The following is a 26,379-nucleotide window of genomic DNA, read 5'->3' on the forward strand; positions in this document are numbered from 1 at the left end:
CTAGGCCTCAGGGCAATGCCTGCGTGCCCGCCTCTCGTCCCGTCACTCTTCGGCCTCCTGATGCAATGCGTGCTCCTAAAAGTCCATCTGCAAGGCTGACAAGGGCACCCAAGGAGCTATAAAGTCACATGAAGAGATGAGTCCAAAGAAGAGAAGAAATGGAAAATACTGTTATTTGTACATTCCTGGTTTTTAAAAAGGTGATTCCCCAAATTGGGTCAGTGTCAGGTTCCAGAAACCTGGATTCATCCCTGTAGCTCTGCCTTAGAGGAGCTGAGAATAGTTTTACTGCCTCGTTCTTATGACCCGAAAATTTCGAGTCACTTTCCCTGTGTTTCCGATGTCCTCTGCTCCCGGGCACCTTCCTCCATGTTCCATCAGCACCCACTGCAGGGCTTGGTGGTCAGGCTTGAAACCTGGCCCTTCTAGTACCTGGCTTGGGGTACAGGCCTCTTGCATGGAATGATTTCAAATTGCCATTTGCCCACAGGTAGCAAAGGATGGAATAACAGTGCTTTCACATAGTTTGACCCAATTCCTCCGAGTTTTCTCTTCTGCAAAAAGGAGGTGATAAAAGAGTTTGTTTACTGGGTGCAGAGTTTCAGTTTTGAGGGATGAAAGGCGTTCTGGAGATGGGTTGCACAGCAATGTGCATGCACTGTTCAGAAAACAACATTCAACTGAATGAATGGTAAAGATCTCATTGGCTGTGTTCAGTGATTCAGGAATCGGGCAGCCTCCCATCCAGCAGCCAGACCGGAGCTCTGGGAGCGGCCCCCAAGGAGAGACGTATAGGCAGAAGGGAGTGGGGACACGGAAGCCACACGAGGCAAGAAGCGGGTTGGTTATTACAAAGTTACTTTCTTTTAGGGGACACAGGACTCTATCCCACAAAGACCTAACTCGCTCATCAGGCGATTCCAGGTGGCTTGGCTTAAATCCCATTTCTGGGAGAGCTGAGACTGTAATTAAATGTCAGTTTGGTGACGTGGGGCTTAGCATAGGTGACTCCATTTTGGGCCTGTTGTCTTGTTTTTAACAGGACTTAACACTACTGGCCTGTACACTTAAAGATGGTTAAGGTGGTAAATTTTATTATGTGTGTTTTAGCACAATTAAAAAAACACAGAGATAAAAAGTCTGTCTCACCTGATGGTGGTGAAGATGGATTAAGACGGTGTGAAAAGTGCTTTGCACAGGTCCTGGCATGTGGCGAGCACTCAGCTCAGTAACAGTAGCTTTCCTTAGTAGTATTTGTGTTAATAGTTTGTTGTTCCCCCAAATTGGCATTCTCTTTCTCCAGGCCACAGTCAGCTTGTCTCTCTGTAGTTAGGGAAGGAACAAACAATAGAAGGTTATCACTTAGTGGAATCTTCAAAAGATTCCTTATTGACATCAGGCTCTCCCTGAAGCTGGAGTCTGCTTCTCTTTATAATAACAGCAGCTAACACTCAACACAAATGAGCTCATTGAAGCCACACAATACCCCGGGGCATGGGCATAATTCTTTTCATCACTTGCCTGAAGTCACACAGCTAGTAAGTGACAGTCCAGATAAGGCCATTCACTCCAGAGTCCACAGTTTTGACCCCTAAGTCCTGTGGCCTGCACCCCACCCACCATTGCTTTAGAGTCTCTTCAAATGACCGGTTCCTCTTCAGCTGGGCCACCTGAAATGCTTAGGCGCTATTCTCCTGTAATGCCAGCCATCACCTCCTGTCTACAGGATATGAGAAGGGCACACCTGTGGGGGGTGCTCCACAGGTCCCTCGTCCCTTACAAGACCGCTCTGTTCAAACGTGCCTCCCCTCAGAGGTGGACTCCCGTAGCCCAGAAGTTCTGTTTGTTTAGTTTTGCGTGCTCTTCACTCCCTAATTAATTAAAGTAATATGGACACAGAGTAATAAATCCTGGGACAATACAGAACAATAGAAAATGAAAAGTGGGACCGCCTCTTCCCCCCCTTGCCTGTGCCAGTGTTTTAACTATTTCTGTTTCTAGTTCTTCTGGTGGTTATTTCCAAACTTTAACTCCAATGCTTTTGTACGTCAACTTCTTGGTTTTTTCCCTCAGTGCTTTCATATGTCGTCTTCTTTCCCCCCCCATTTTCAGTGGTTTTATTGACTTCTCACAGTACAAGAGGAACAGTATAACACATTTCCAGTGACTGGGTGCTTGCTCCTAATTTTGCTTACCTATGTCATTTGAAGTAATATGTTTAGATTTATACTTTAAAAAGATTACATTTCTTGACATTGCCACTTCAGACAGGATTTCCTGATTCTACCCTGTAAAATAAGGAACCCACCCCCCGCGTTCCACGTTCTAACTTCTGTCAGCTGTTCCATTGCTCTTACACTGGGGGTTTAAAATATGGGCATTCTGTTCTGTAACTACCATGAGGTCCTCTGTGTTTTGTTTACATGTTGATTTCAGAGACTGAGAATCAATGAGTAGTTACATTATGAACTTGTAATTCTTGTTCTTTTTAGGACCACATAGTGTGACAGACCCATAGAAAAGATGCAATTCGATTATCGAAGTTGGTCAACACCAAGGTCTTTAGACAGAAGTGGCTCTAAGGCCTTGATAGGCTGTGTAAGCAAACCAAACCTAAGCCAGAGTCAGCTCCTATAAATGTGTGGGTATCGGGGAAATGAAACTTAGGGACAACCAATCACACACAGCCAACTAGGCAACCCTCCTAAGCTGTAGCCAATCAAATCATCTCCTTGCTTTGCTTCCACGTCTGCGCCATAAAAGCCTCTCCTCTAGTTCCTGTCTGACAGGCACCCCAGCAACTTCCAGTTGGGCACTGCCTGATTTGCTCAAATAAACTCTTAAAAAAATGTAATGTGTCTCAGTTTATCTTTTAACATATGTTGTTAAAATTCCTCCATTCAAAGGAGAATGCTCCCAGACTCAACACGAGCTGTTTTCGTACATTCTATCCATGCTCAGTACCATGATACATTTTCATTTTTGTCTATTTGGACTGTGACTTTTTAATACAGCACTTTGCTAATTTTATTTTTCCTGGTATTCCTAATGACCTTGATTTCTTCTCGTTCACAGTGCTGTTCTTTTACCTTAACAATAATATCATCCTTCTAATTCCAATGAAGGTTATAGGAAATTTCCTTGACTCTTGAAGGTATTCTTCTCAAAGACCTCTGCCCTCATTTTCTAATGTGCTTGGTTCCTTTCTAGTCCCCCTGGAGAACGGTCACTCTAGGATTTCAATTCATTTTACTTCTGGGTTCCTTCCACTTTTCTGGGTCTCATATTCTCCTCTCTCTTAGATTTCTGTTTCGCTTGGCTGGAGTATGCTTTCAAATGATCATTACAGAAGGGTGAGCTGAAGGTGAGATTTCTGGGTTTTTGCATGTCTCAAAGTCTCCCCTCCCCCTACCTCCTTGAATGGTTTGGCTAGAATTCTAGGTTTAAGAAGATTTTTCCTCTCTGCTTTGACCTCTAGCACACAGTTTTAGTGATGACAATCTGATACGTGTTGCTTTATAGGTAGCCAGTTTTATTTTTTCCTAAATGCTTAGGATTTTTTTTTTTTAAATCTTTGGTGTTCTAAACTTTAACTGGGCTGTACTTGGGTGGTAGACCTAGTTTGTATTTTTTTTTTTTGTAAGTTCTTGGCATTTGTCTTCTTTCTTTCTCTTATTATTTCCCCCCTTCCATTTTCTCTGTATTTATTTGCCGGAATTCTCATTAAATGGGTGGTCCACTTACTGGATTGATTCTCTAAGTCTCTTAACCTGTGAAATTTTCCATCTCTGTCTTTTTTTTTAATCTGTCTTTACACTTAATGGGATAAATAAATGTAAAATTTTGATAAGATTTTATGAGAAATAGGGTTTTATGAGGGAGGAGAGCTGGGAGACCAAATTTGGATTGGAGTTCTGGGAGGGCTTTTCTGAGGAAGTGATATTCATACTGGGTCTTGAAATGTGGGTTGGAGATGCCTGGAAGAGTGGGTGTAAGAGCTTTCCAAGCAGAGGGAGCAGCACATTTAAAGGCTGGGCCAGGAAAGGCTGTGGCGTGTTTTAGGCACTGAAATGAGACCCGTGTACCTATGACACAGTGATCAAGGGCCAGAGTACATGAGTTTAGGGTAAAGAATAGCCAGAGGCTGGGTCGTGGTAAGAGAGGTTATTTCTCGGTGCAATGACAAATCATTAAAGGATTTTAAGCGTGGGAGTAATATGATCAAATTTACACGAAAGCAGAACAACTCAGTCTATACTGTGGCTAATGGAATGGAAGGAGTAACTGTGGAAGCCAGAAAGAAGTCAGGAGGTTTTGTAGTAGTCCAGGCAAAGGAAGATGGTAGACCAAGGTGGATACGTTGAGAAGAAGGGAAGAAGTGGGAGGGAAGACAATGAGCTTAGCTGGGTTATGTCAGGTGTGAGAAACCCCAGTGCTGATGGCCAATCGGCCTCTGAGAACGTGGATCTGGGGAGATTCGTGAGGGAGGCCAAGGCAATTGCTTCAGGAAGGAAATGGAAGCGTTAATAGTGTTGAATGCTGTCACACTACCAAATAGACCAGAGCTGAGACATATTCATTCAAATTTGAAACCAAGATTTTTGATGGCCTTGGAAAGAGTGGTCTTATTAGAGTGGTGATTCTGGAGGCCAGACTTTGTGGGTTAAGAAGTAAGTGGAAGGTGAGCAAATGGGCTGGGGCGGGTGGGAGAGGGACACACAGACAGCACCTTCAAGCAGTATTGACTCTGAAGGGGAAGAGAGGACAGAGCTCAAGGGAAGTGTAGTTTCCACTCAAAATGTGGGTTTCCACTCAAAACGATTCATTAGACTGTGAGCTCCAGAAGGGCGGGAACCATGTCTTACACCTCCTTCTCTCCTCTGGGCTGGCACGGTGGCGGGAATACAGTCGTGGATCAAACCGTGTTCACTGAACCTGCTGGAATATGCAAAGCCTTAGCAAAGAGAACTGTTCTACCAGCCATGGCAGGTCGAGCTGGCTCAACACTCGGCTTCCAGGGCTGCAGCTGACGTTGACCACAGGTCCAGGTAACGGCAGAGTGATGACAGTCATGACATGTGTAAGTTGTCCTTCTCAGCCTGGCCTCTTGGAGGTTAGCCTGCTGAAGGTTCTACTCGGGAAAGAGTAAAAGGAGCCAGCAGCTGGTTGGTAAACCCCAGGTCCTGGCTTCAGAGGTGAACAGTCCTGTCAGGATTTCTTCTACTGAGTACCCACTATGCACTGATCCTCGTGCCATGGGTTTCACATGTTTTCTCATCATTTCACAAATCCTTCATATTCACAACTATCATTCACATTTCATAGATGGAGCATGAAAGTTCAGAGAGGGTAAGCCTGTCTCCTAAGGTCATATGTGTTGTAAATAGCAGAGTTAGGATTTGAACCCAGGTCTTCTGACTTCACGGGACGACACTTACCCTATAAAGGCACATGGAAATGCAGCGGGGCAGAAGAGGAAAGACATGGGCTTTAATGGCCCCAAAACTCCTGATGGTGTGTGTGTCTTTTCAGTGAGTTGCGAGGGACATGAAGAGCAGATGGTAATTAAATGCTCACGGGTGGGAGGGAGAGGAGGGGAGAGAAGGCGGGTAGCTGAAGAGATTGATTCATTAATGGGATGAGAGACTCTAATGTAATTCAGGTGAGTGGACCCCGGAGGGGCTGTGCCAAGGGATTCTGATGAAACCCTGGTTTTCGGCCCTACCGCATGGCTTTCTCAGGGAGGTGAGGATTCCAGGCTTTTTTGGTTTGTTTTGTTGTTCCTGTACTCTGGCCTTATGAAATAAAATGTATGGAGGAAAGGGGCTGTGATTTGTGACATATTCATAGCAAAAATAAACAATTCAGAAGACTAAAGAATATTTTTGTTTAAAATATTGACATTTTTCTCATTGTAAATGTCATTGCTAATAGGAAAAGGTAATCGAGAACTTGTAAAACATTGAGAAGTTTGCAGAAGAAAATAGACATCTCCTTACAATCCCATGACCAGTTCCTCATTGTTCCAATTCTACTGTATTCCAGTCTAGAGAATATTTTCGAAAAAATTCAAAAATTTACATTGACATAAAATATAGAAAGAATCCGTAAGTCATTTCTTCTTTTCCCTGTAGGCACTGATCTTAAACTAATGGAAGAGTCTAGTTTTTCTTAAAAACCGTAGAAAGGGAATATTCTTAGCCATCCATGATATTCCTTTCCAGTGGTCCCCACATGCTGGCAGCCAAGGAGCCTTTCAGTTTCCTAATCGAAACCTTCCTGGCAACAGTAGAGATGTCTGTATATTCAGTAAACACAAAAATGGCCACACTCAATGTCAATTTTCCCGAAGGAGCCCAAGCCAGTGGATGAGATAAAACCAAGAAGGGACCACGCTCTGTTCATCACCATGATTGTCTCGGGGCCTCAGCTGTAGCTGGGGAACTAGCAGGAGGTGGAAATAAAGTGAAGGTTAAGCAGGAGACACTTGGGGGCCGCTGGAATGGGGAGCTCTTTCAGTAACAGAATCATAGTAAACGTCTCTGAACAGATGTTCTCTCTCTTTTTTTTTTTTTTTTTTTAAAGATTTTATTGGAGAAGGAGAATAGGACTTTATTGGGGGAACAGTGTGTATTTCCAGGACTTTTTTTTTTTTTTTTCCAAGTCAAGTTGTCCTTTCAGTCTTAGTTGTGGAGGGCGCAGCTCAGCTCTAGGTCCAGTTGCCGTCGTTAGTTGCAGGGGGCGCAGTCCACCATTCCTTGCGGGAGTAGAACTGGCAACCTTGTGGTTCAGAGCCCACTGGCCCATGTGGGAATCGAACCGGCAGCCTTTGGAGTTAGGAGCACGGAGCTCTAACCGCCTGAGCCACGGGGCTGGCCCCTGAACAGATGTTCTCTTTAAGAAAACCCAAAGGTCTCATGGCTCCCTGGTGGCCATAACCCAAGATACCAAACTGGCAGAAGCTAATGCGAGTCCAGTTTCTGGAACAGAGAGGGACGCACGAGCCAGGAATCCTCTTTCGTGCCCATCTGACGTCTTTCCGTTGCATTGGCCACCACCTGTGCTGTGCTGTGTGTCTCAGACGGCCAGGTGGTATTTTCACAGGGTAATGGAGTTTGATGGAATGGAAACTAGCGTTGGTTTTGACCTTCTCTTCACAGTGCGCAAACTTGCTGGTTCGTCACGCTGTTAGGACTCTTGGAAACCATCGTCAACCAAGGGGCCATGCCGAGTTACAAGAGAACTTCTGAAACTCATCCATCGGTGAGTACAATAAAATAAATAAATAAATGCGCGTTTCTAATTTTTTTGTAAATTCGTAACCTGGCTTTACCCAGATTTTTGCACGTTTATATCTTAAGAAAACAAACAAAAAACAACCGTTGGGGTGACCAACTTAAGTACACAGGGTGGTCCTACATTGCAATAGCAGCAGGAAATCTGGAGATGCTTAAGATACTGTCCAGGTAGCAGGGCCCAGACAGAGTGGCCACCGGAGAGGCAGGAAGCCCCGGGACTGTTTGTTTGCTCCCTGCTGCCTGCTCGGTGTCTGTCACGTGTGCATTTCCCTCCACCCCCCTCCTGAGTGCATGCCCACCCCCCTTCCCATCTGCAGGCTCCCTATTCTTATCAGACGCGGCTCCTCTTCTCCACATCACATAATGCCCGTTGCCATAGCACCCGGGCACTTTGCGTTATTAAGACAGTCTCTTTATTAGGAAGCCTGCCCCTCCCAGGAAGCCAGGCGCCTGGAGCTGGGTTGACAAGATGATGAACCTGTGTCTTGGGGGGCTCAGGGTTTTGTCAGGGGGTCAGGCGGATTTGCCAGGTCAGAGAGCGTGGCCGGCAGGCCCCACTCCTGGCCGCACGTCACTGCTGAGAGCGCCTGAGACTCACGGCCACATCTCGTTTCATGGCCTTTTTCTTCCATCGTCACCTAGAATAATTATATTAATACGTGTTATCACACTTCACACTTTACAAAAAGGCTTTCCAGTACATGCCTTCTTCAAGCCCTCACTAAGGATTTTGTGCTCATTTTAAAGGCTGTGGACCCTGGAATCAGATATTCAGAGGGGTCTGACTGTTCAAAGTCATGCAGTCACTCAGGAGCAAAGCTTAGACTCAAACCAGACTCACCGTTCCCATAGCCACTTCTCTCATCATAGACACACAGGTGAGAAATAATTGTATGCCTTATGCAGAATGGGTGCTCAATAATTATTTATTGATTTATTGGACTAAATGGGTTGGCTTTTGAATCAAATGTGATGGTACTGACCCACCATCACGGGCTTTGGGTTAATTTCCCAGTAGGGAAACTACTTTTCTTACCTTTTTTCTTTTTGAGCACCTACTATGAACAAGGCACGGTTGGAAGTGTGAAGTCTTGGGGGTCCAACACCTGTGTTCTCAGACGGTGGAGGGTGGATGAGACTGGGCCACACACACAGCTGCTTAGTCCAGCAGAGTGCGATCGACGCCATCCCTCCTTTCACCCAGTGTTTCCTGCCTGCCAACGATGTCCTGGGCTTCAGGGATGGGTAGAAGAGGTGCGGGTCTTGCCCTCATGGGGTTTTCTATCTGCGGCCAGATGCAGGTATTGCACAGACAGAGACATAGTTATTTAATTGTAACTGTGACGTGTGCTGGGTGTATAATAGGAGCACAGAAATGGAGGTTCTGACCTTGGCTGCGGAACAAGGGGGGGCTGTGGCATGGAAAGCTCCCTAAGGAAGGGACTGATCCAACAAGGTGGGTGACATGCTCGCCCTGTCCTCTCCCCTGAAGGAAACTGAGGTCCCTGCCCTCATCACAAGTAGGCCAGGCCCTTCGTGGAGGCTGAGGAAACTGCAGGCATTAAAAAGTGAAGGGCGTGAGAGCTGGGTTCTTAGCACACGCTCAGGTGTGCTTCATGCTGAGAAACGCCGCTGGAGGTCACAGGGCTAAGCGGGGTGCGGATCAGGACAGAGAGGTGGGGGTGGGAGTTTCAGGAGCAGGAAGAAAGAGAGAAAGAGATACAGAGACACACAGAGAAGAGAGGAGCAGGGAGTGAAAGGGGAGGCAGGGACGGCCTGGCTGGGAAGGACCGGAAGACGGAGCGTTTAGGACGAGCGAGGACTCCGCTGAAGGAGGTGGGCCGTGAGGACATGGCTTCCGGAAGCGTGAAGCAGCTTCAGCCAGAGCAGGGAAGGAAGGAGCGTGCGAGGTGCGTTTGTCTGGAGGCTGGAATGTGCTCGTCAGGGGAGGGCTGTAGGGCGTGGAGAGGGGCGTGGACCCAGTACCTCTGTGGGCAGCGGGGGGCCCTAAAGAAGATTCGGTCCCAGGAGGCAGGCACGTCAGAGCTGTGCGTGAGGACGGATGTGCCAGGAGAGCACGGGTGGGCAGCAGGATGGCAGTCGCCCCTCTGCCTCATTCACACCATTTTCCTGGTCTACCACTGGCAACCTGAGCGATAAGTGGAAGTTTATCAGTCCTCTGCCCACCCTCCAATGGGAGAGGCGGATTAACTAGCATTCGTGACTGCCTTCCTTAATTACCAGGCATGAAGCAGCCATCCCTGGGGCACAGACAGAGCTCAGCCCTGTCCCTCCAAGGTGGGGATGTTGGAGAACTACTCGTTGGATGAAGTGACTCCCCTCCCTTTGTGCTTCAGTGTGTGGTGGCCTGAAGTCCTTGGACCTATCTCCACGCGCCAGGATATGAAGGGGGTCCTCTCTGATTTCACAGCCCTCCAGGCTTGGCTGCCTGAGGTCGGCACAGTATGTGGACAAACCCATCAGCACAGGGCGGAGGCAGTACAGGGAGGGGGCCATACCAGCCCCACACATAGGCTTTGATTTGGCGACAGAAAGGCTCCATTCCCCAAATATCTGGGCCCCGGCCTGCTGTTGTGTCTGAAATTCCACCTGGAGAGTTGTTGCTGGTTGGGCAACTTCAGAAATAGTGTTGCACCCTTAACAGCTGCTCAGGGTGAAGTCACAGCCCCCACTGGCCCCCGTGTGTCCTCCAGCTCTGTCTCTCTGACTGCAGACCTGGGGCTACTGCTCGCCTGGCCCCCTGCATCCTAACTGCTTTGAACTATTTCGTTTCTCTCGGGCCTACTTTCTCCCAACTAAGTCATTCCAAGAGCCATAGCTGCAGGCCAGCACCACCTCACGCCCACGCTCAGCCCGTTTTCCAGAACCTTGGTCTGACCAGAGCCTGGGCCTCCTGCTTGCCAGGCACGGAGGGCTGGGCAGTTGGGGACTGCAGCTACGAGGCCCAGTGAAGTGCAGTGGGCCAAGCACAGGGGTGAACCAGCAGACTTGGTTCCTGGGCCTGACCCCACTGCTTAGGCGCTGACCCCGGGACATCAGTTAGGCCCTCGAGTGGCGGTAATGCTGGTCGGGCAGGTACCTGGGAGGCTCCAGTGAAAAGTCTCCTGGTAACGGGGTGCACACGCACTTGAGGTTTGGCCTTCGTCAGACACCTTTCTGTAAGGCTGTGATTCTTGAACTCTATTGCTCGTCCACCTCGCCTGTGGCGCTTGTTAAAGAGACATGTGTCTGGGCATTCTCCAGCTCCCAAGACTCATTCAAAGGATCCAGGCAGGACCCAGGAATCGCTGTGTTTACAAGCCTCCCAGATGAGGCGACGTGGATGGTGGTCAGACCCTTTGAGCTGCAGGGCGTGGGGTGGGGGACAGTCTCAGATCCTCTCTTCCCCAACTAATTCTGTTCCGTGTCCCATGGCTGATACCGGCTAAACTGGGTCTGGTATCTTTTCTAAGGCTGATAGAATCCACTGACGCCAGAGACTTGGCAAGCCGTGTCTGATACTGCTAAGCATTCTGACTGCAGGACCCCTCCCTGCGCCACACCCCTGCCCCCAGCCCCTGCCCCCAGTCAGCTATTTCTCTGCCTTTCGCGGGTTCTGTTCATTTTTGCTACTGGGAAGAGGGACCTGAACGCCAGTGGGGAATACAGCTCTCACTCAGATTAAATGCTTTCTGGCCCTTGGGGACTCGTCGCTAGAAGTAGGGGTGGTGACACAGGGTTGGCTTTCAGCAGTGACAGAGCCACGTCTCGGCTGAGCACGAACTCGAGACCTGCCCCGTGACAGAGAAAACCATCACAGCAGGTTAGGTCTCACGTCCTAGTCGCCAGTCCTTCTGACTGCAGCCCCCTTCGTTCTGCTTCCAACAGTATTGCGTACCTGTGCACATAAATAAGCTACACGTACGTCTGTAGACTTCCAGCTGTTCCTCACACAGGGAGTTCCACCACTGGAGCTTCCACAATTGCAGGACCTTGCTATGCTGTAATGCCTCAGAACAGAGCAAGGTCGGCGCTGCCTGCGCCCTTCATGGCAGCTCCACGCTTTGCTCGGGGGACCTCTGGAGAGAGCAAATCGTGGCCTTTACCGCCATGCCATGCCCGTGCCTGGGGCTCCTAAGTGAAAACCCAGTCCAATATAACAGACACTTGCCCCCATGTAAATATAGCTCCACAAGTGGGGCCGCCCTGAGGTTGACGCTGAGGTTCCTGACGTCTGCCTCGCCCTTCGCAGCTGCCAGGATGAGAGCCTACCTCCTGCGTCTCTGGAGGTATATTTAGATCCTCTTCCCCAAGTGAGTGGCATCTGAAAATAGATTGCCCGGCCGGTGCGATTGGGTTGCAGCCCCCGGTCTGTACCTCTTACAGCCAGGATACAGTCCACTCCAGGACCCGCACGGGAGCCAGGAGCCAGCTCAGTCTGTGCCTGTTCTGTAGGCCCGAGGGCAGGCTCCTGGCCGTGGGGGCTGGGCTCTGCTCCGCCAGTGTTGCTTCCTCCTTCTCGGGGACTCGAACAGACCTTCCGGAGGTCTGGTGGTGACACCCACCTCTTCGGCTGGGACTCCTGGACGCAGCCTGGACTGACCGTCCGTATTTGCTGTGCTGGCCTCTCTCTGGAGGGGCCAGATGTCTGCCTCTGGTCGCAGCCCCAGTTTTCTCTCAGCGGGATCACGGTTGTTGTGTATTCTGAGAGCTCCCAGGGAATCTGCAGCTGTGGCCGAGCTGTGTTTGGGGAGGGTTGATGAGCGTGACTGGACCGGGAACCAGGGCATGCACGTGACAGTTCCTTCGACCCTGAAAACTGTATGACAACAATTAGTTTGTAGTTAAAGGTAGTTGTCAGTTACCCTTAGACTCGTAGCTTGTAGCCCCATGAGAGCAGGAATGAAGCCTGTCCTGTCCATAGTTGTAATCTCCGCATCCATTCATTCCAGAAGCATTTATTGAGCACTTACTGTGTATGAAGCAAAAGGCTAGAATCTGATAATGTAAAGATGAGTAAGAGGGCGTTTCTACACACAAGAAGACAATTCCAATTTCACAGCTAGTTATCACACAAAGGGAAATTCAACTACTACTGTAGGAAACATTTAAGCAAGTCATTTTGGAGAGCGTTGGAAGTACTAAGTATTTGGAAGGGGGCATTGACAGAGGACGTGGCTGGTAGGGAGTGCTTTCGTGAGTAAGGTTTCGACAGCACAGGGCTGGGAGGGGGGCGTGAGCATGTCATGCTGAGACCACCACCAGCAAACCTGGCAGGGGGTCGGCCTCACCACCACCTTTCCTGCCAGGAAGGGCTTCTCGGGTTCAGAAGCTCGGTTGTGTGCTAGCAGCTGGGCCAGTGGGATTATCCTGGAAGCGGTTTCTCCTTCTCAGCTTCTTGTGATAGGAAGGCTCTCTCTCCTTCAGTCCACAGTCCCCCAGTGTGCACATTAGGAGAGCGTGGGTTCTTGTAACAGTTCCAGAACCCGGACCATGAGCCCAGACCAACAGAATCATCTCTGGACGTGGACAAGGGCATCTGTCACTTTTTAAAGCCTCCTGGGTGATTCGAATGTGCAGACAAGTTTGGGAACCACCCCCTTGGGGCAAACTTAGCTCAGTCGGCTGCTTTCCCCAGGGACTGGAGCAATTGGCTGTGATACAAAGTCCTCCGGCTGCAACGCCATGCAGACACCTTGTAGACAGAGCGTGTGCCTTGGGACACATCTCAGGTCTTATGGAAATGGCCCCGTTTTTGACGGTCGCTGAGAATGTTCTGGAGTCAGTCAGCATTCTTTCTGAGTTAGCGCCTCACTTCTGTTCTCGGAGGAGCTCAGTCACCAAGGCCGATGTACTGTACTTATGCTCGTAGTGAGCCTGTCCACACGTGAATCTGTGACCCCAGGGGAGGAGCCCGTGAAAATGAAATTTGGGCTGTCCACGCTGTCGGAAGCTGGCAGCACTCACGTCCTCGTGTCCGGTGCCCTGGAGTTGACTTCAGGAGCTCTCAGCATAATCAATGCGTTTTTATTCCTTCGTTAGTCACACATTCACTGGATTTCCACTCTGTGTTGGGCTTAAAGGCTGTTGGGGCCACAAAAATGACTCAGGCCCAGTTGCCAGGCATTGAGGGTTTGGTGTTTAGTAAGACGGGGTTGCAAGGGATTCATGATAATAGCACAAAGAGGAACATGTGCAGTGACTGCAGGGTGGGCCCAAGCGCCTGGGTGGTCTAGGAGAGAGAGACTGGTTCAGCAAGAGGCCACCTAAGTGCCCCAGGAGAACGGCCTGGAAGAACGGTTAGTATCTGGACAGAGAGCAGAGGAGGGGGAGCAGAGCTGCAGAGGGACATGTCCCCGGAGACAGGTTACTGGGGTGGCGCCACTGGAAAAGGGCAAGTGGTTTGAATTTGACCAGTACCTGAAGGGGAGACGAAGCCAGGAAGGGAAGTTTCCAGCAATACACAGCTGACGTGGCGTGTGAAACCCAGAAGCATGGAACTCTTGGAAGTTAGATCTTCTAAGGGGGAGACATGAGCCTCTCAGCCTCTAGAAGGCACCATCTCCTGGTAGCCCTCCCCCACTTCTACTTTGTCCCCCAGGCTGAATCCTACTCATCATTTAGATCTGAGAAGAAATGGCGTTTTCTTGAAGAAGTCTGCCCTGTCCTTTCCATTTAAATCAGGCTCCCCTGTGATGGCCTCTCGTCTCATCCAGTTATTTTCCTTCCCAGCACTTATCATGGCTTATAAGGATATATTTATGTCTGTGACTACTGGTTTGCTACCCATCTCCTCCCTCAGACTCCACAGGCTCCCTGAGGCCAGGGACTTGGTATATCTGTTCCCTTAGTGCGTCCGCAATGACTGACACACAAAAAGCTCTCTGTTGTGTTTGCTGAATGGTAATTGAATGAATGACAGCAAAGAGAAAAAACAATATATAGATTCCCACCCCCCACACACATGTACAGTAGAAACATGATAAGAAAAGGATCATTGTCTGGTGAGAGACACATTAGCTAAGAGTCAGAGATGGGGGGGTGTCTGGTTTTTATACCCATTCCTGGCACTTCCTAGGTGGGGACCCACATCTGAAATAGAATTTGTTAGAGTAGCTATCTTTCCTTCTGGGACATCACAGCCTTGGTCTCCAATTCCTCATTTACAATATCGGGATAATACAGACTGTCCTATTTCACTTGAATATTTGGGAAAACACATTGAAACTTTATATAGTGTTATGTAGCCAGAGTATGACACTAATGTGGAAATGTTCACCTGTATCATCAGAGTGGAGATGTTTGCCTCTAAATTTTATATCTAGTTTCTATTGGCAGTTGTCAAATACTTAATTTTGTTTTTCATTCGTGTTCGCTGCAAACTATTATTTTCTATTGCCATTGGTCAGAAGCGAAAAAATAAATACACAAACGAGACCAGTGGTAAAGCTATATCCTGTCATTACCAGGGCGAACACGACACTGGGCCGCCTCGGTGTCAAACGTACCAGTGGAAACACATGCTCTTTCATCTACCCAGAGGCACTGATGGCTTTCATCACAGCAGAGCGGATCATTTAAGAGGACGAGGCCATTAGCCTGCACAAGAAGTGAGCTCGACATCCTCATGAATGAATTAGCTAATTCCCACTACGGACACGAGTATTTGGCCTTTCGTTTGACATCCGAATGAGAATCCGGGAACAGCTGGAGACTGGAGTGACTGGAGTCAGTGGGGTTGTCTGGGAAGGGCTTATGGAAGGATCATGTTTTTATGTCAACAATGCTCTGAGACAAGACACAGTGGTGCCAAGCGAAAAATGTGGATTAAAAAGAAAAGCCCCATTCACATTTCTTGCACTTTAGGCAAAGTGCATGGCTTGTTATGGGATATGAAAGCATATGGAAGGTATCACCAGGAGAGCATGCTGGGACGGTTTGGCTATAAGTGCACCAAGCATTTCCTAAGGTAGAAATATGTATCGAGCACCTACTCGCATTTCTGGTGTTTATGTGGGGAATGGTTTATGAGGGGAAAGTGTGCAAGAAAGTAAACGGGCATGAGCAACGAACCAGACTTGGAATGAAAAAACTGCATTCCCACACTGAGCAAAACAGCCAGACAGAAGGGGCCATCAGAGAAAGGGAAGAAAGAAAAACAAGAAAGGATTGCTTTCTTGTCTTTGTATAGAAGTGTACAGTATAAAACCAAAAGAAAGGCCAAACCAACCCAAAACACAGCATGTGCACACCTGTCACCACATTTGATCCACAAAACCAAAACAAAGCCCAGAAACCTCAGTGAGGTCGGTCCGTGGGTGATTCTCCAGAGAGCGAAGGAGCTCGCCGAGGTGGTGGGGCTGGTATGCTGGGAGCTGTGTGTCCCTGGGTCTGTGGTGACTGTCCCAGAGCACCTTCCAGAGAGCTCGGAAGGTGGGTCAAGACACGACGCAGAGGCCTCTCCACGCCAGGCTCAGGAATCTGGTCTTTATTCTGTGAGGAAGAGAAGGAGACAATGTACCTCACGTAGCGAAAGGGGAAGAAGGTAGAATCCACCACAAGCCAACAGCGGGTCACCTGACAGTGGGCTTGGACAAGACCCTCGAGAGAGCTTTCTAAAGGATGGACTTGGGGTCCTTGGAAGAACCCTCGCCAGCAGTAGCTCGCCACAAGGCCAGTTGTGTTGGAAAAGCTCGCTTCCTTCTCTGACGGGCGTGTGACAGAAACTGTAGTTTGTCACCTCCATAAGACACTTGCTTCAGATACCTCTGTGGAGAAGTGAGATAATTCATTTGCCCTGAATTTTCAAGTTGAAGGGGATTGTAGAACTCCCCCAGCCCTGCTCCATCGTTTTACAAATGAGAAAAAGGAATCAAGGAGCAAACTTGCTTAAGTCCTACTGTCATTGTCACAAAAAGAGCTCGCTCACTGAGCACATGCTGTGCATCTGGGGTATTCTAGGGACTAATGTGTGGACTCGTTTACCTCTCACGACAAAGCCATGCGGTAACACAGCCCAGGGAGACTCGGGCGCTGTCAATGCCCCGAGGCTGTTGGCCGTGGGAGTGGGCCTGGAGCTGGACGTGGTGCTGTCTCCACGGATCCAACCTCTCCAGGCCGGGGCACTCGGCGATGGCGGGACAGAGTGTCTCCAGCATGAAGGATTGGAGTTTCTGGTGGCATGCTGTTTTCTGTGTGTCCTTGTCAACATTTTTATCCATGAGTTGGATAAAATATGGAAAGAAGTTTGTCAGATTTTCAGACGTCATGAAGTGGAAGGAGGAATAAGAAATTCCCCGGATGACAGAAGCTGGGTCCCAAAGCCCTGGGAGGAGGAGTGGATCCAAATGTTCCGTGTCAGAGGACTATGGGAAGGCAGTGCGTGTTGGCCCCCAAACTCTCTGCCCAGGATGGAACGGAGGATGAGTCCAGCTAGTTCTAGGTGAGTTAGTGACTGGGTAGCCGGCCGAGGGAGCCGGGGGCTCTGAACCTGTTCACAGAACGGCCCGGGTCTTTCTTCCTCCCTCCTGACCTGACTTGGCTCTGACTCCCATCTCGGCCCCTCCCCCCTTGTCATCCGGCCTCTGCTTCTGCTCTGGCCCTTTCTTTATTCCTAGTTTCTGTTCTGGGTTCTCCTACTGTTTGAATCTTGATTTTTCCTCCGTGGGGCCCTGATTTGACTTACCTCTCTGTCCATGTCACAGCAGGAGAACCCCTCTCTTCCTTGTTCCTGCCCCTTAGAGCTCAGTCCACGACACTGACCCACCGTGGGTGTGCTCGCGGCACCCCCATTGCTCCGCTAACACATACACCACGAGGAGACGGTTTGGACCAGATCTGGGTGTCGCATCTCTGTTTGGCTAACCCTTTTCCCCACCAGGACGGTGTCTCCATCTATATTGAAGTACATTCATGGAGAAAGGATAGGTCGTGGGTACACCTGAACACTCAGCGATTCATGGAATGATCGGAAGAGGCAAGAGGGTGCCTAGAGAAGGTAGAATGCAGGCTTGGGAGACTTGTGTGTGAATTTTCAGAAGACGCCACCATGACAGTCCCCATAGGCTTCTCGTGAGTGGCTCCAGGGACTGGCCTAGAACCTGTGGGCAGAAGCTGTATGGCTTTCAGCTCAATAAAAAACACTTTCTCATGGTGAGAGCTGTCTAAAAATGGAATGGTGCTGTAGTGAGCTCCCTGTTGTTGGAGGTATTCCAGTATAGGCTGAGCAGTGGCTTGTGGGCAACGCTGTGTCCCAGACCCAGACATGCAGGGGTATTGGACTCCCATCTGTGGGTCAGTCCCACCCAGGAGTCTGTGAGTGAGGCCTTGGTGGTGCTTTGTGAGCAGGTGGCCCTGCTCACAGGGCAGACAGGAGAATGCCGGCCGGTGACACGTCAGAGACTGAGCACCGCGGAGCCAGCACCCCTCCCTACCTGTTATGTGGGAGCAAAGCTTGGAGCTCACAGGCCCCCGGCCACCATGGCAGGACAGACCCAGGCCCACGGGAGGGCCGCTCTGTGTCGGTTTTCCGTCGCGGGAGATGAGTGTCACGCGTGTCTGATCTTGTGCGCATGAAGGGGCCGGTTCTCTCCTGCCCTGGGCCCCCCACCCCGCTTTCCCAGGTCCCACACCAAGTAAGCGCACTGGACCGTTAGCAGCCCGGGCGAGAAAACGCATCTCCATCAGACCCCGCTGATTTCCGAGGGTGCAAGTCCAGGGAAAGGCACCTGCGGAGCCGCCCCCCCCCCACCTCCTCGGGGCGCTGGCGCATCGATTGGCTTCCCGGATAACAGCGCGTGCCGCGGGGAGGGCCCTGGGGCGCGCGGGGAGCCGCGGGGAGGGCCCTGGGGGCGGGTGGGGAGCCGCGGGGAGGGCCCTGGGGCGCGCGGGGAGCCGCGGGGAGGGCCCTCGGGGCGGGTGGGGTGCCACGGGGAGGGCCCTCGGGCGCGCGGGGAGCCGCGGGGAGGGCCCTGGGGCGCGCGGGGAGCCGCGGGGAGGGCCCTGGGGCGCGCGGGGAGCCGCGGGGAGGGCCCTGGGGGCGGGCGGGGAGCCGCGGGGAGGGCCCTGGGGCGCGTGGGGAGCCGCGGGGAGGGCCCTGGGGCGCGCGGGGAGCCGCGGGGAGGGCCCTGGGGGCGGGCGGGGAGCCGCGGGGAGGGCCCTGGGGCGCGTGGGGAGCCGCGGGGAGGGCCCTGGGGCGCGCGGGGAGCCGCGGGGAGGGCCCTGGGGCGCGCGGGGAGCCGCGGGGAGGGCCCTGGGGGCGGGCGGGGAGCCGCGGGGAGGGCCCTGGGGCGCGTGGGGAGCCGCGGGGAGGGCCCTCGGGCGCGCGGGGAGCCGCGGGGAGGGCCCTCGGGGCGCGGGGAGCTGGGGTCGCACCCGCAGCCCAGCCCCCGAGTTAATCAAAGTAGCAACAGGGTCCCGGGCGGCGGGCGGAGCGGCGCAGGCGGCGTGGCGCGCTCGCGGGGAGGCGGCAGCTGCCCGGCCCGCGGGCCATGTGGACGCTCCCTGCGAGAGGCGGGCTCCTGGCTAATCCCGGGGGGCCGGCCCAGCGAGCGCCCGGCGGCGGCGAGGACCGCGCGCCGCAGCCCCGGTGGAAGGGAGCCCGGCGGCGCCCGGAGCGCGGAGGCCGGGTCTGCAGGCGCCGCGGCCGCGGGGCGATGCGCTGAGCGGCCACCATGTACGGGAATTATCCTCCCTTCATGAAGTTTCCCACGGGCTTCGGCGGTAAGTGCTTCCCCGGCTGCACCGTGCGGGGAGACGGGGAGGAGATGGGGCCACCCGGGTGACTGTGGAATCACCTGTGCTTCCGCGCGCGCGCGTGTGTGCACGCGTGGGGGCTCGGGACGCGGAGAGACCGCTGTGGGAGACGAGACGCCTGCCCATCAGAACGAGCGGGCCGAGCAGAGGGTCTGGGACGTGCTGAGGAGCGTGTCTGAAGCCCCACGCGTGAGAATATGCCTGCCGCGGAGCTGGAACAACAGCATTGTTACACCCAGCGTGCGCGTGTGTGGGTGTGAAAAGTGGAAGAGTTAAAGGGAAATCACTGGGATGGAGCTATTAGCCAACTCGCACTGCGCTGAAAACAGGGAGGAAAAAGGTTTCGCGGACCCTAAGGGTCCCTGGGACACATGGTATAACAAGGGCATGCTTGTTTTATTTAAAAAGCAGATTTCCCTATACTTGGATTTTTAAAAAGAAAACATAGCACTTTAATTTGCCACCAAGCTTTCCTTCTTCTCGGTTCTTCCCTTCTGATTTGCTAATAGCCTCTGGTTCCCTCCCCTGCTGCTGCCCCCAATTGCATTGCAAGGGTCGCTGCCATCACTTCCACGCTGAGGCCCGGGGGTGGGGGTCATCCAGCCGGCAGGGCAGCCCCCGTGAAGCCTCACAGCGGCTGCCTGAATGCCCGGGCACCCTCGTCCCAAGGTCCCCCAGATTCAGTGACAGCAGCAGCACAGTCGCCCAGCTTTGAGTAAATGCAACCAACAGCTGACCAACGGGCCTCTCATTTGTCAGCTGGTGGCATGAGGCCCCTGCTCCCGGGAGCCAAAGGGGAGCTTTTGCCCTGTGACGCTGGCACCGGCAGGCAGGACAAAGCAGAAATTCTTGTCAGGTCTCAGGACGGAAAAGTCCCTGCTGTCTGACCTGGGCACGCCGGGCAGTTCCTCTGAAGGCTGGCCTCCTGGGCCAGCAGGACCCTCTGTGAGGTGCGGTGGGACCGAGGTGGATGGGGGGAGGGGGCTTGCTCATTCATTCACGGTGCTTTGGGGGTTTCTATGAGCCAAGCATGATGTTAGACGCTGGGACACAGATGTGAGTGAGACATGGTCTGTGCCACTTGGGTCACGTAGCTGTCACGCAGATGCATTGTGGTGCTGCATTGCTGCTCGCACACAGAGGGTGGGGGGCTATGGATGTGTTGAAGTTATTGGGGCCAGTCTTGTGACATGACCCAGTGAGTGTGGTGGCCAAGGCTGTGACCTGGACATCTGAGCTCCCGTTCAGGGCTGGGTCGCTGGGTCCTGGGTGTGAAAAGCCTTCTCAACTCCCATCTTGGTCCCATTCACAGCTGAGCAGCACTTTTCCCTTCCCCTCTGAGTTCAGTTGCCTGAAGAGCGTGCGCACCCATGAGAGCCCAGGACCCCCACACTCTGTGGGGTTCTGCTGCCAAGGAGACCCTCTGGCAGGTGGGGTGATTAGAAGGGTGGAAGGTGTAGGGAGGTGGGGAGAGAGCTAAGATAAAGGCTGGAGAAAGAAGGAAAGTCTGCTCCCAAAGTCGGTGGGGGCTGCATGTGGCATCTTGGGCTGTTGGGGGACCTCAGAGCATCTCATTGTGTAGACGTGTGCACTGGGGTGTCCAGGACGGCAGGGCCTGGGGTGGGGCTGAGTGGGAGAGCCCTTGCAGAAAGCCCTGACTCAAACTTAATAATCGTTTTCCTTCATTCTGATCAGTGACAAGAGCACAAAACACAGGTAGATAGAACTGAGTTTGTTTCCTTGTTTTTCACTGACTCCCTGGGAGACCTTAGGCCACGTATTGAACCTCCCTGAGTCTCAGTGTCTTCATCTGTAAAATGGAGTCTATAATCCCATCCTCAGAGTATTGTTACGGTAATTAAATGTGCTAACGCCCAAAAAGCGATTACTCTAGTGTTGTCCGTATATTTAGTACTTAATAAAAGTTATACGTTCACTCCCTCCGGTTTAGTCAAGTACTGACATGCAAATTAATTTAAAAACCAAACACTCCTGTGGAAAGATGAATTAGGAATCTGGGGAAATAAAATTAAATCCATGAAGACCCACAGACTTTGCTGGTTTCGATTTTCGTAATTGTGGGAACTTGGGTCTTCGTAATTAGGTCTGAGGTAAAAGGAAACAGGGGGGTGCAGCCTGGAAGAAAGTAAGTTGATATGTGGAGGGGGAGGGGAAAAGGGTCAGCCTGTTGTTTAAATGTCTCCCTCTAATGCTACTTTGTCTCATCACTGCTGAGGGAGGAGAAGGATGATTTTGTTCAGTTCTGTTGGTGTTTTCCATTTTGTTTGCGTGCGCCAGGTAAGGTGCTGCTGAGACTGAGCCAGAGAGCAGGGCCCCTCCGGCAGGGAGGCCTGTCTGAGAACCTGCAGTCGGGAGGCTTGCAGGCAGGAGGGAGGCAGAACAGCCGCCCGCAGGTCCCGGGAAACCTGAGGGCTGGAGACAATGTCCCCTGCAGCCTCTAACTGCCTGTGTCCCAACACAGCCAGCCAGTTACGCTGCATTTATGTGTCCCCCTGCCCATTTACATGTTAGCAAGTGGAACCACAGGGGCTCCTGTGACGTGCGCGGGGACCTCCAGGGAAGCAGTGTCACCTCCAGGAAACAACACCGTCATCCCATCGGTGAAGGAGACACTGGTCAGATGGGCCAAAGGGTGGTGACTGGCTGGGTGGCAGTGCCCCCCCCCCCGGTGCCCACTCTCCCCACTCAGTCTGTGCCCTGTGACGAGGCAAGAACCTTTGTGTTCTCCTTCTCTGCCAAGTCCTGGCTTTGCCAGCTGCTCAGGGTGATTTGTTTGCCTGGATGAGACAGTTGTCGCCTGTAAGAAGATGGTAAACAAAGCCTGTAATCCCCGATCCAATACTGTGCAGTAATCCTCAGGGAGCCCTCAGGAGTGGGGAGGCAGTCACGGCCCCTCACGAGCACGCCCAGTACTTCCTGAAGGCCAGCCACCCTGCGAGTACTTCACCAGCAGCAGCTTATTTAAACTCATGACGGCCCCTGAGTAGGCACAATTGCCATCGTTACGTGCTCCTCTGCAGAGGCGGGCGCTGTGGCATTGCCAAGTGTGGTGACATGTTTAAGGTCCCATAGCTAGGAAGTGGCATCTCCGCATAGCCAAGGATGGGAACCGGCGTCTGGCTGCAGAGCCCACGCTCTGCTGAGCTGCCTCTCATGACCTTTCTGGGCCTCACACTTGCCCCGGGAGCCCCAGGCGTGGTGCCCCCCACCCGGCCGAAGGCAGGAGCCCAGGTAGCCTGAGCACTGCCCACCGGTTGCAGCCTCATGGCCTTTCCTTTGAGGAATAAAACACAGGACAGCTTAGCAGTCACTCAGGGGCCACAGTGACCTGTGGACAATTAATTGGTGGCTCTTCTGGGCGCCTCCTGGTTTGTAAGAGTCCTGCTGCACTGACCCTGGCCATCTGTAGAATTGTCCCTTTCTCACTCAGAATAGACATGGGGGAGTTGAGCTGGAGATGTGTGTGTGTGTGTGTGTGTGTGGCAATACGAGGATGTGAGTGTGGGAGGAGTGTGTGTGTGTGTGTGTGTGTGTGTGCGCGCGCGCGCGCACCACAACATGTTTTTCCCTCCACGGATGTGTGGGTGGCTAATCGGGACCTACCAGGGGCGTAGTGGTAGGAGGTTAGGGTTTATGTAGGGAGGAATAACTGTTTATGAGATTTAGGAAGGAACATATTTAATATAAACTATTTTCTGAAATATTTACAGTCTTCCCGAGAGATAGAGAGCTGACTTGCAACTGGGGAAAGAAATTGTGTTCAGAGTGCCGTAAACTCTCCACCTCTTCCTTCCCCTCATTATGTAGCCTGTCCGTGTGCAGAGACTCTCAGCCCCCAGACCCAGGGCTGGGATGCCCGGGCTCCCAGCGGAACCTGCCCTTCCGTCTAAGTCGATGGTAGAAGACACAGAGGCCCAGGGAACGTCAGAAGTTTATTTGCTAGGACGCCTGGGTTTGGGGGGCTCTCGTGACGCTGATCCAGGTCGTGGCCCCCTGATCTTCACTAAAGAGTGAAAATAGTAGCCAGTGTTTATTGGGCGCCTACTGTCTGCCAAACCCTTTGCCAAGGGTGTTACACTAATATTGTCAGGGACCCCAGGAGGTGAGGTGTACTGTCACCACCCCCATTGTACCGGCCGGGATGACGAGCCACAGGGAGGTTGCCCAAGGTCACCCAGCTGGAAGGGAGCAGACCTGGTCCAGGTCGAAATATTTCATTTCTAAAATATTTGTTTCTTTCGAACATAAATATTTGCAGCAAATGAGTATAATAACTAGGGCTGGGGGTGGGGCAGGGCCCTGGGCCCTGGAAGGTGCTCATAACACAAAGGTCCAACATTTTTCCAGGGGGACCCCACTTAATTTTAACGCATGGCACTCAGTTTACCTTCTGGATCAGGGGTCAGCAAACTTTTCCTCTGAAGAGCCAGGCAGTAAACATGTTAGACTCTGCGGCAACAAGGCCCCTGTGTCAACTACTCAAATCGGTCCTGGTGTGAAAGTGGCCACTGTCAATGCACAACAACAGCATCGACAAAGCACAGGGACGTGATGAGTCCCTGGCAGTTTGCCAGCCCCCAGGGGATCGTTCTGGAGAAGTTTATTATCAAGTCTGATTGTTCTCCAGTTAGCAGTGATTCCCAACACTAGCTCTTCCCCAGTTTCCCCATCACGAAGCTGAATCTTCAAAGCTGTACAGAACCTGTGGGTCATCCAACCCCTCAGTTACGGAGGAGGAGGACCCGGAGGAGGACACTTGGGTAATAGGCGTGGCTTGCCCAGGACCTGTACCTGTTTGCAGTCTTCAAACTGATCCCCCAGGAAGATCAGGGGGACCACCTGGGGTGGCAGGAAGAGGAGAGGGGGCTAAGCCACAGAGAACCTCCCTACCTTTTGGTCAACTAACTCAGTGCCAACCGCACAGGGTCAGGGCTAACCTGCCACAGCGTCGGGATTCAATAACACGAGGTCTGACAATGAAGTGTGCGAACTTGTTGCAACAATGTTGCTAACCTTTTTTGATATCAGAGGGATTATTCATTATGAATTTGTACCAACTGCACAAACAGTTAACCAAGTTACTATTTGGAAGGGCTGAAAAGGCTGCGTGAAAAAGTTAGACGACCTGAACTTTTCGCCAACAATTCATGGCTCTTGCATCACAACAAGGCACTAGCTCACACGGCACTGTCTGTGAGGGAGTTTTTAGCCAGTAAACAAATAACTGGATTGGAACACCCTCCCACTCACCTGATCTGGCCCCCAATGACTTCTTTCTTTATCCAAAGATAAAGGAAATATTGAAAGGAAGACATGTTGATGACATTCAGGACACCAAGGGTAATACGATGACAGCCCTGATGGCCATTCCAGAAAAAGAGTTCCAATATGGCTTTGAAGGGTGGACTAGGCGCTGATATCGGTGCAGAGCTTCCCAAGGGGAGGACTTCAAAGGTGACCGTAGTGATGATATTCAGCAATGAGGTATGGAGCAGTTTTTCTAGGATGAGTTTGCAAACTTAAGTGTCTGACCTTGTACAAAGCCTGGAAAGTTGTAAACTCACAGTACAAGTTAGTTCTCCTGCCCCATTTCAGAAAATCTGGAGAGAATTTAGTACACAGGTTTTTCTTAGAGAAAGTTTTTCTGTTTCTAAAGTGTTGTCTGCACTGGCAGATGCCGACAAAGTGAATCCAAGTAAGACGTGGATTCTGCCTCAATTACAGAGAAGTAGGTTTTAACCAGTCATTCCATCATCTCCGGAGATCGGGCAGAGAGAGATCAGAGGCCTGGAACCTCCAACCCCCATCGTCTCCAGGAGAGCCCGGCCTCCTTCCTCAGACACTGAGACTGACAAGGAGCGAGATGGCCAGCGAGGGCTTCCAGGGTCGCTCAAGCCGGAGTCCAGGCGGATTGCAGAATTCCGCAGCTGAACCTAAAGAATGGAAAGGCCTGTGATCTTTAATTCAAAAGCACGTGCAGAAAGTCCGAGGAGCGACAGAGAAAGAGCTCCATAAACAGGCGGCGAAGTGTCTTCTAGGCTGGTGGCTGGTTTCATTTCTGTGATTCCGTATCTCCTTTGTCCCTCCTTTTACTGGCCACCAGTGTCACGGGGAAGCAGGCCCTTGGAGGGCTTGGGGCCCTGTTTTCTCAGCCCTAGTGCTGTGGGGAGCAGAGCAAAGGTCAGAGGTCACCAGCAAGGAAAGACTCTCCTAGACTTCGTGGGAATGGCCGCCAGTCAGCCAATGAGCACGCACTGGCTGGTGCAGAGTCCTGTGCAGGACCGGGGCCCATGTCTGCCCTCTGGGGACGTGTAAGCTATTACAAGATCTGGAGTCTGCGGAACCTTTGCGGATGAGTTATTTCTGGAAATGGTCCTTGGGGGCTCAGGTTAAGTGAATGGATCCAAGGAATGCAGGTATTCAGACCCTGAAAACAAGCGATGCCGTGTGCGGTCCCCAGTGGTGACGTGACATTGCAGTGGGGACAGGTGCTTCACTGTATTGTAAGATGACGGCAGCATGTAGGAGACCGCCCGTGTCCAGAGACTCAGAGAACGTGCTGGGACACAAAGCCCAGAGACAGAGAAAGGAGTGAGGTCTTGGGTCCAAGAGCTGCGTGTGGACGAAGTTGGTGTTCAGGGGCTCCTGGAACAAGGGGTGAGGGGGACGCCCTCAGCATGTGCCTGAAACGCTCGCTGGCGTTCGTCTTGGGGGACCAGCTGGTACATGGAGTACAGTACACAGAACTGGCTTAAAGGGACAGACAGCTGTTCCTTGTCAGTGGAGCCACCACTCCTTTGGGGCCTCTTCTATGTTAAGGACGGCATGACACCCACCTGTACCAGCAAGGTTGGTGGTTTGGTGCTGGGTGGGAAAGGTGGTGTGCAAGCAAGATGCCCTTCACTACATGCAGACAGCCTCAGAGAAATTGTGCTGGACGAGGTAATTCACAACAAGCTCACCTTGTCATTCTGAACCTCAGTTTAGTAATCTTTCTAATGGGGATAATTCCTGGCCTACTGACAACTCGGAGCCGATTTGAAGATTGAATGAAATGACAGTGGCCTCAGCAGGGACTGCTGTATCCGCAGTGCCCAGCATGGATCTGGCACGCCGTAGGCAACGCACAATTTTTAACTGAACCACATAACATGGAAATAAGTAGCACAGAATTATAAACAGTTGTATGAGTGTGAGGCAGAACGCGGTGGAGGAAATACGTAAGCCCAGACCCAGGAGCCAGAGGACCCAGTGTTTTTGTCAGGACTGTGTGGCCTTGAGCAAGTCATTAGCTTCTCTGGGATTC

General features: G+C 51.8%; 1 protein-coding gene and 1 long non-coding RNA gene across 4 annotated transcripts in view; one reads left to right on the forward strand and one right to left on the reverse strand.

Annotated features, from left to right (window-relative positions):
• Positions 1 to 26,379, forward strand: part of RXRG (retinoid X receptor gamma) — a 150,800-nt gene that overhangs the window by 90,734 nt on the left and 33,687 nt on the right. Inside the window, exon 2 of one of the 3 annotated variants that reach the window (XM_081026710.1) lies at positions 7,161 to 7,263. Coding sequence is in view for 1 of the 3 variants with exons in the window: in XM_081026708.1 (XP_080882834.1) it covers positions 18,971 to 19,019 (49 nt within the window). In the remaining 2 variants the exon portion in view is untranslated. Of the gene's footprint in view, positions 1 to 7,160; positions 7,264 to 18,649; positions 19,020 to 19,595; positions 20,003 to 26,379 lie in introns of those variants that run through there. The other 2 variants (XM_081026708.1, XM_081026709.1) reach the window with 2 other exon arrangements.
• Positions 6,582 to 11,430, reverse strand: LOC308487872. The gene is made up of 5 exons (XR_013991789.1): positions 11,197 to 11,430; positions 9,285 to 9,447; positions 8,688 to 8,850; positions 8,335 to 8,583; positions 6,582 to 7,936 (listed from the first exon to the last, which is right to left on the reverse strand). It is a non-coding gene; the product is annotated as an uncharacterized lncRNA (long non-coding RNA).

The sequence above is a fragment of the Rhinolophus hipposideros genome (assembly GCF_964194185.1).
Source record: "Rhinolophus hipposideros genome assembly, chromosome: 19".
NCBI lineage: Eukaryota > Metazoa > Chordata > Mammalia > Chiroptera > Rhinolophidae > Rhinolophus > Rhinolophus hipposideros.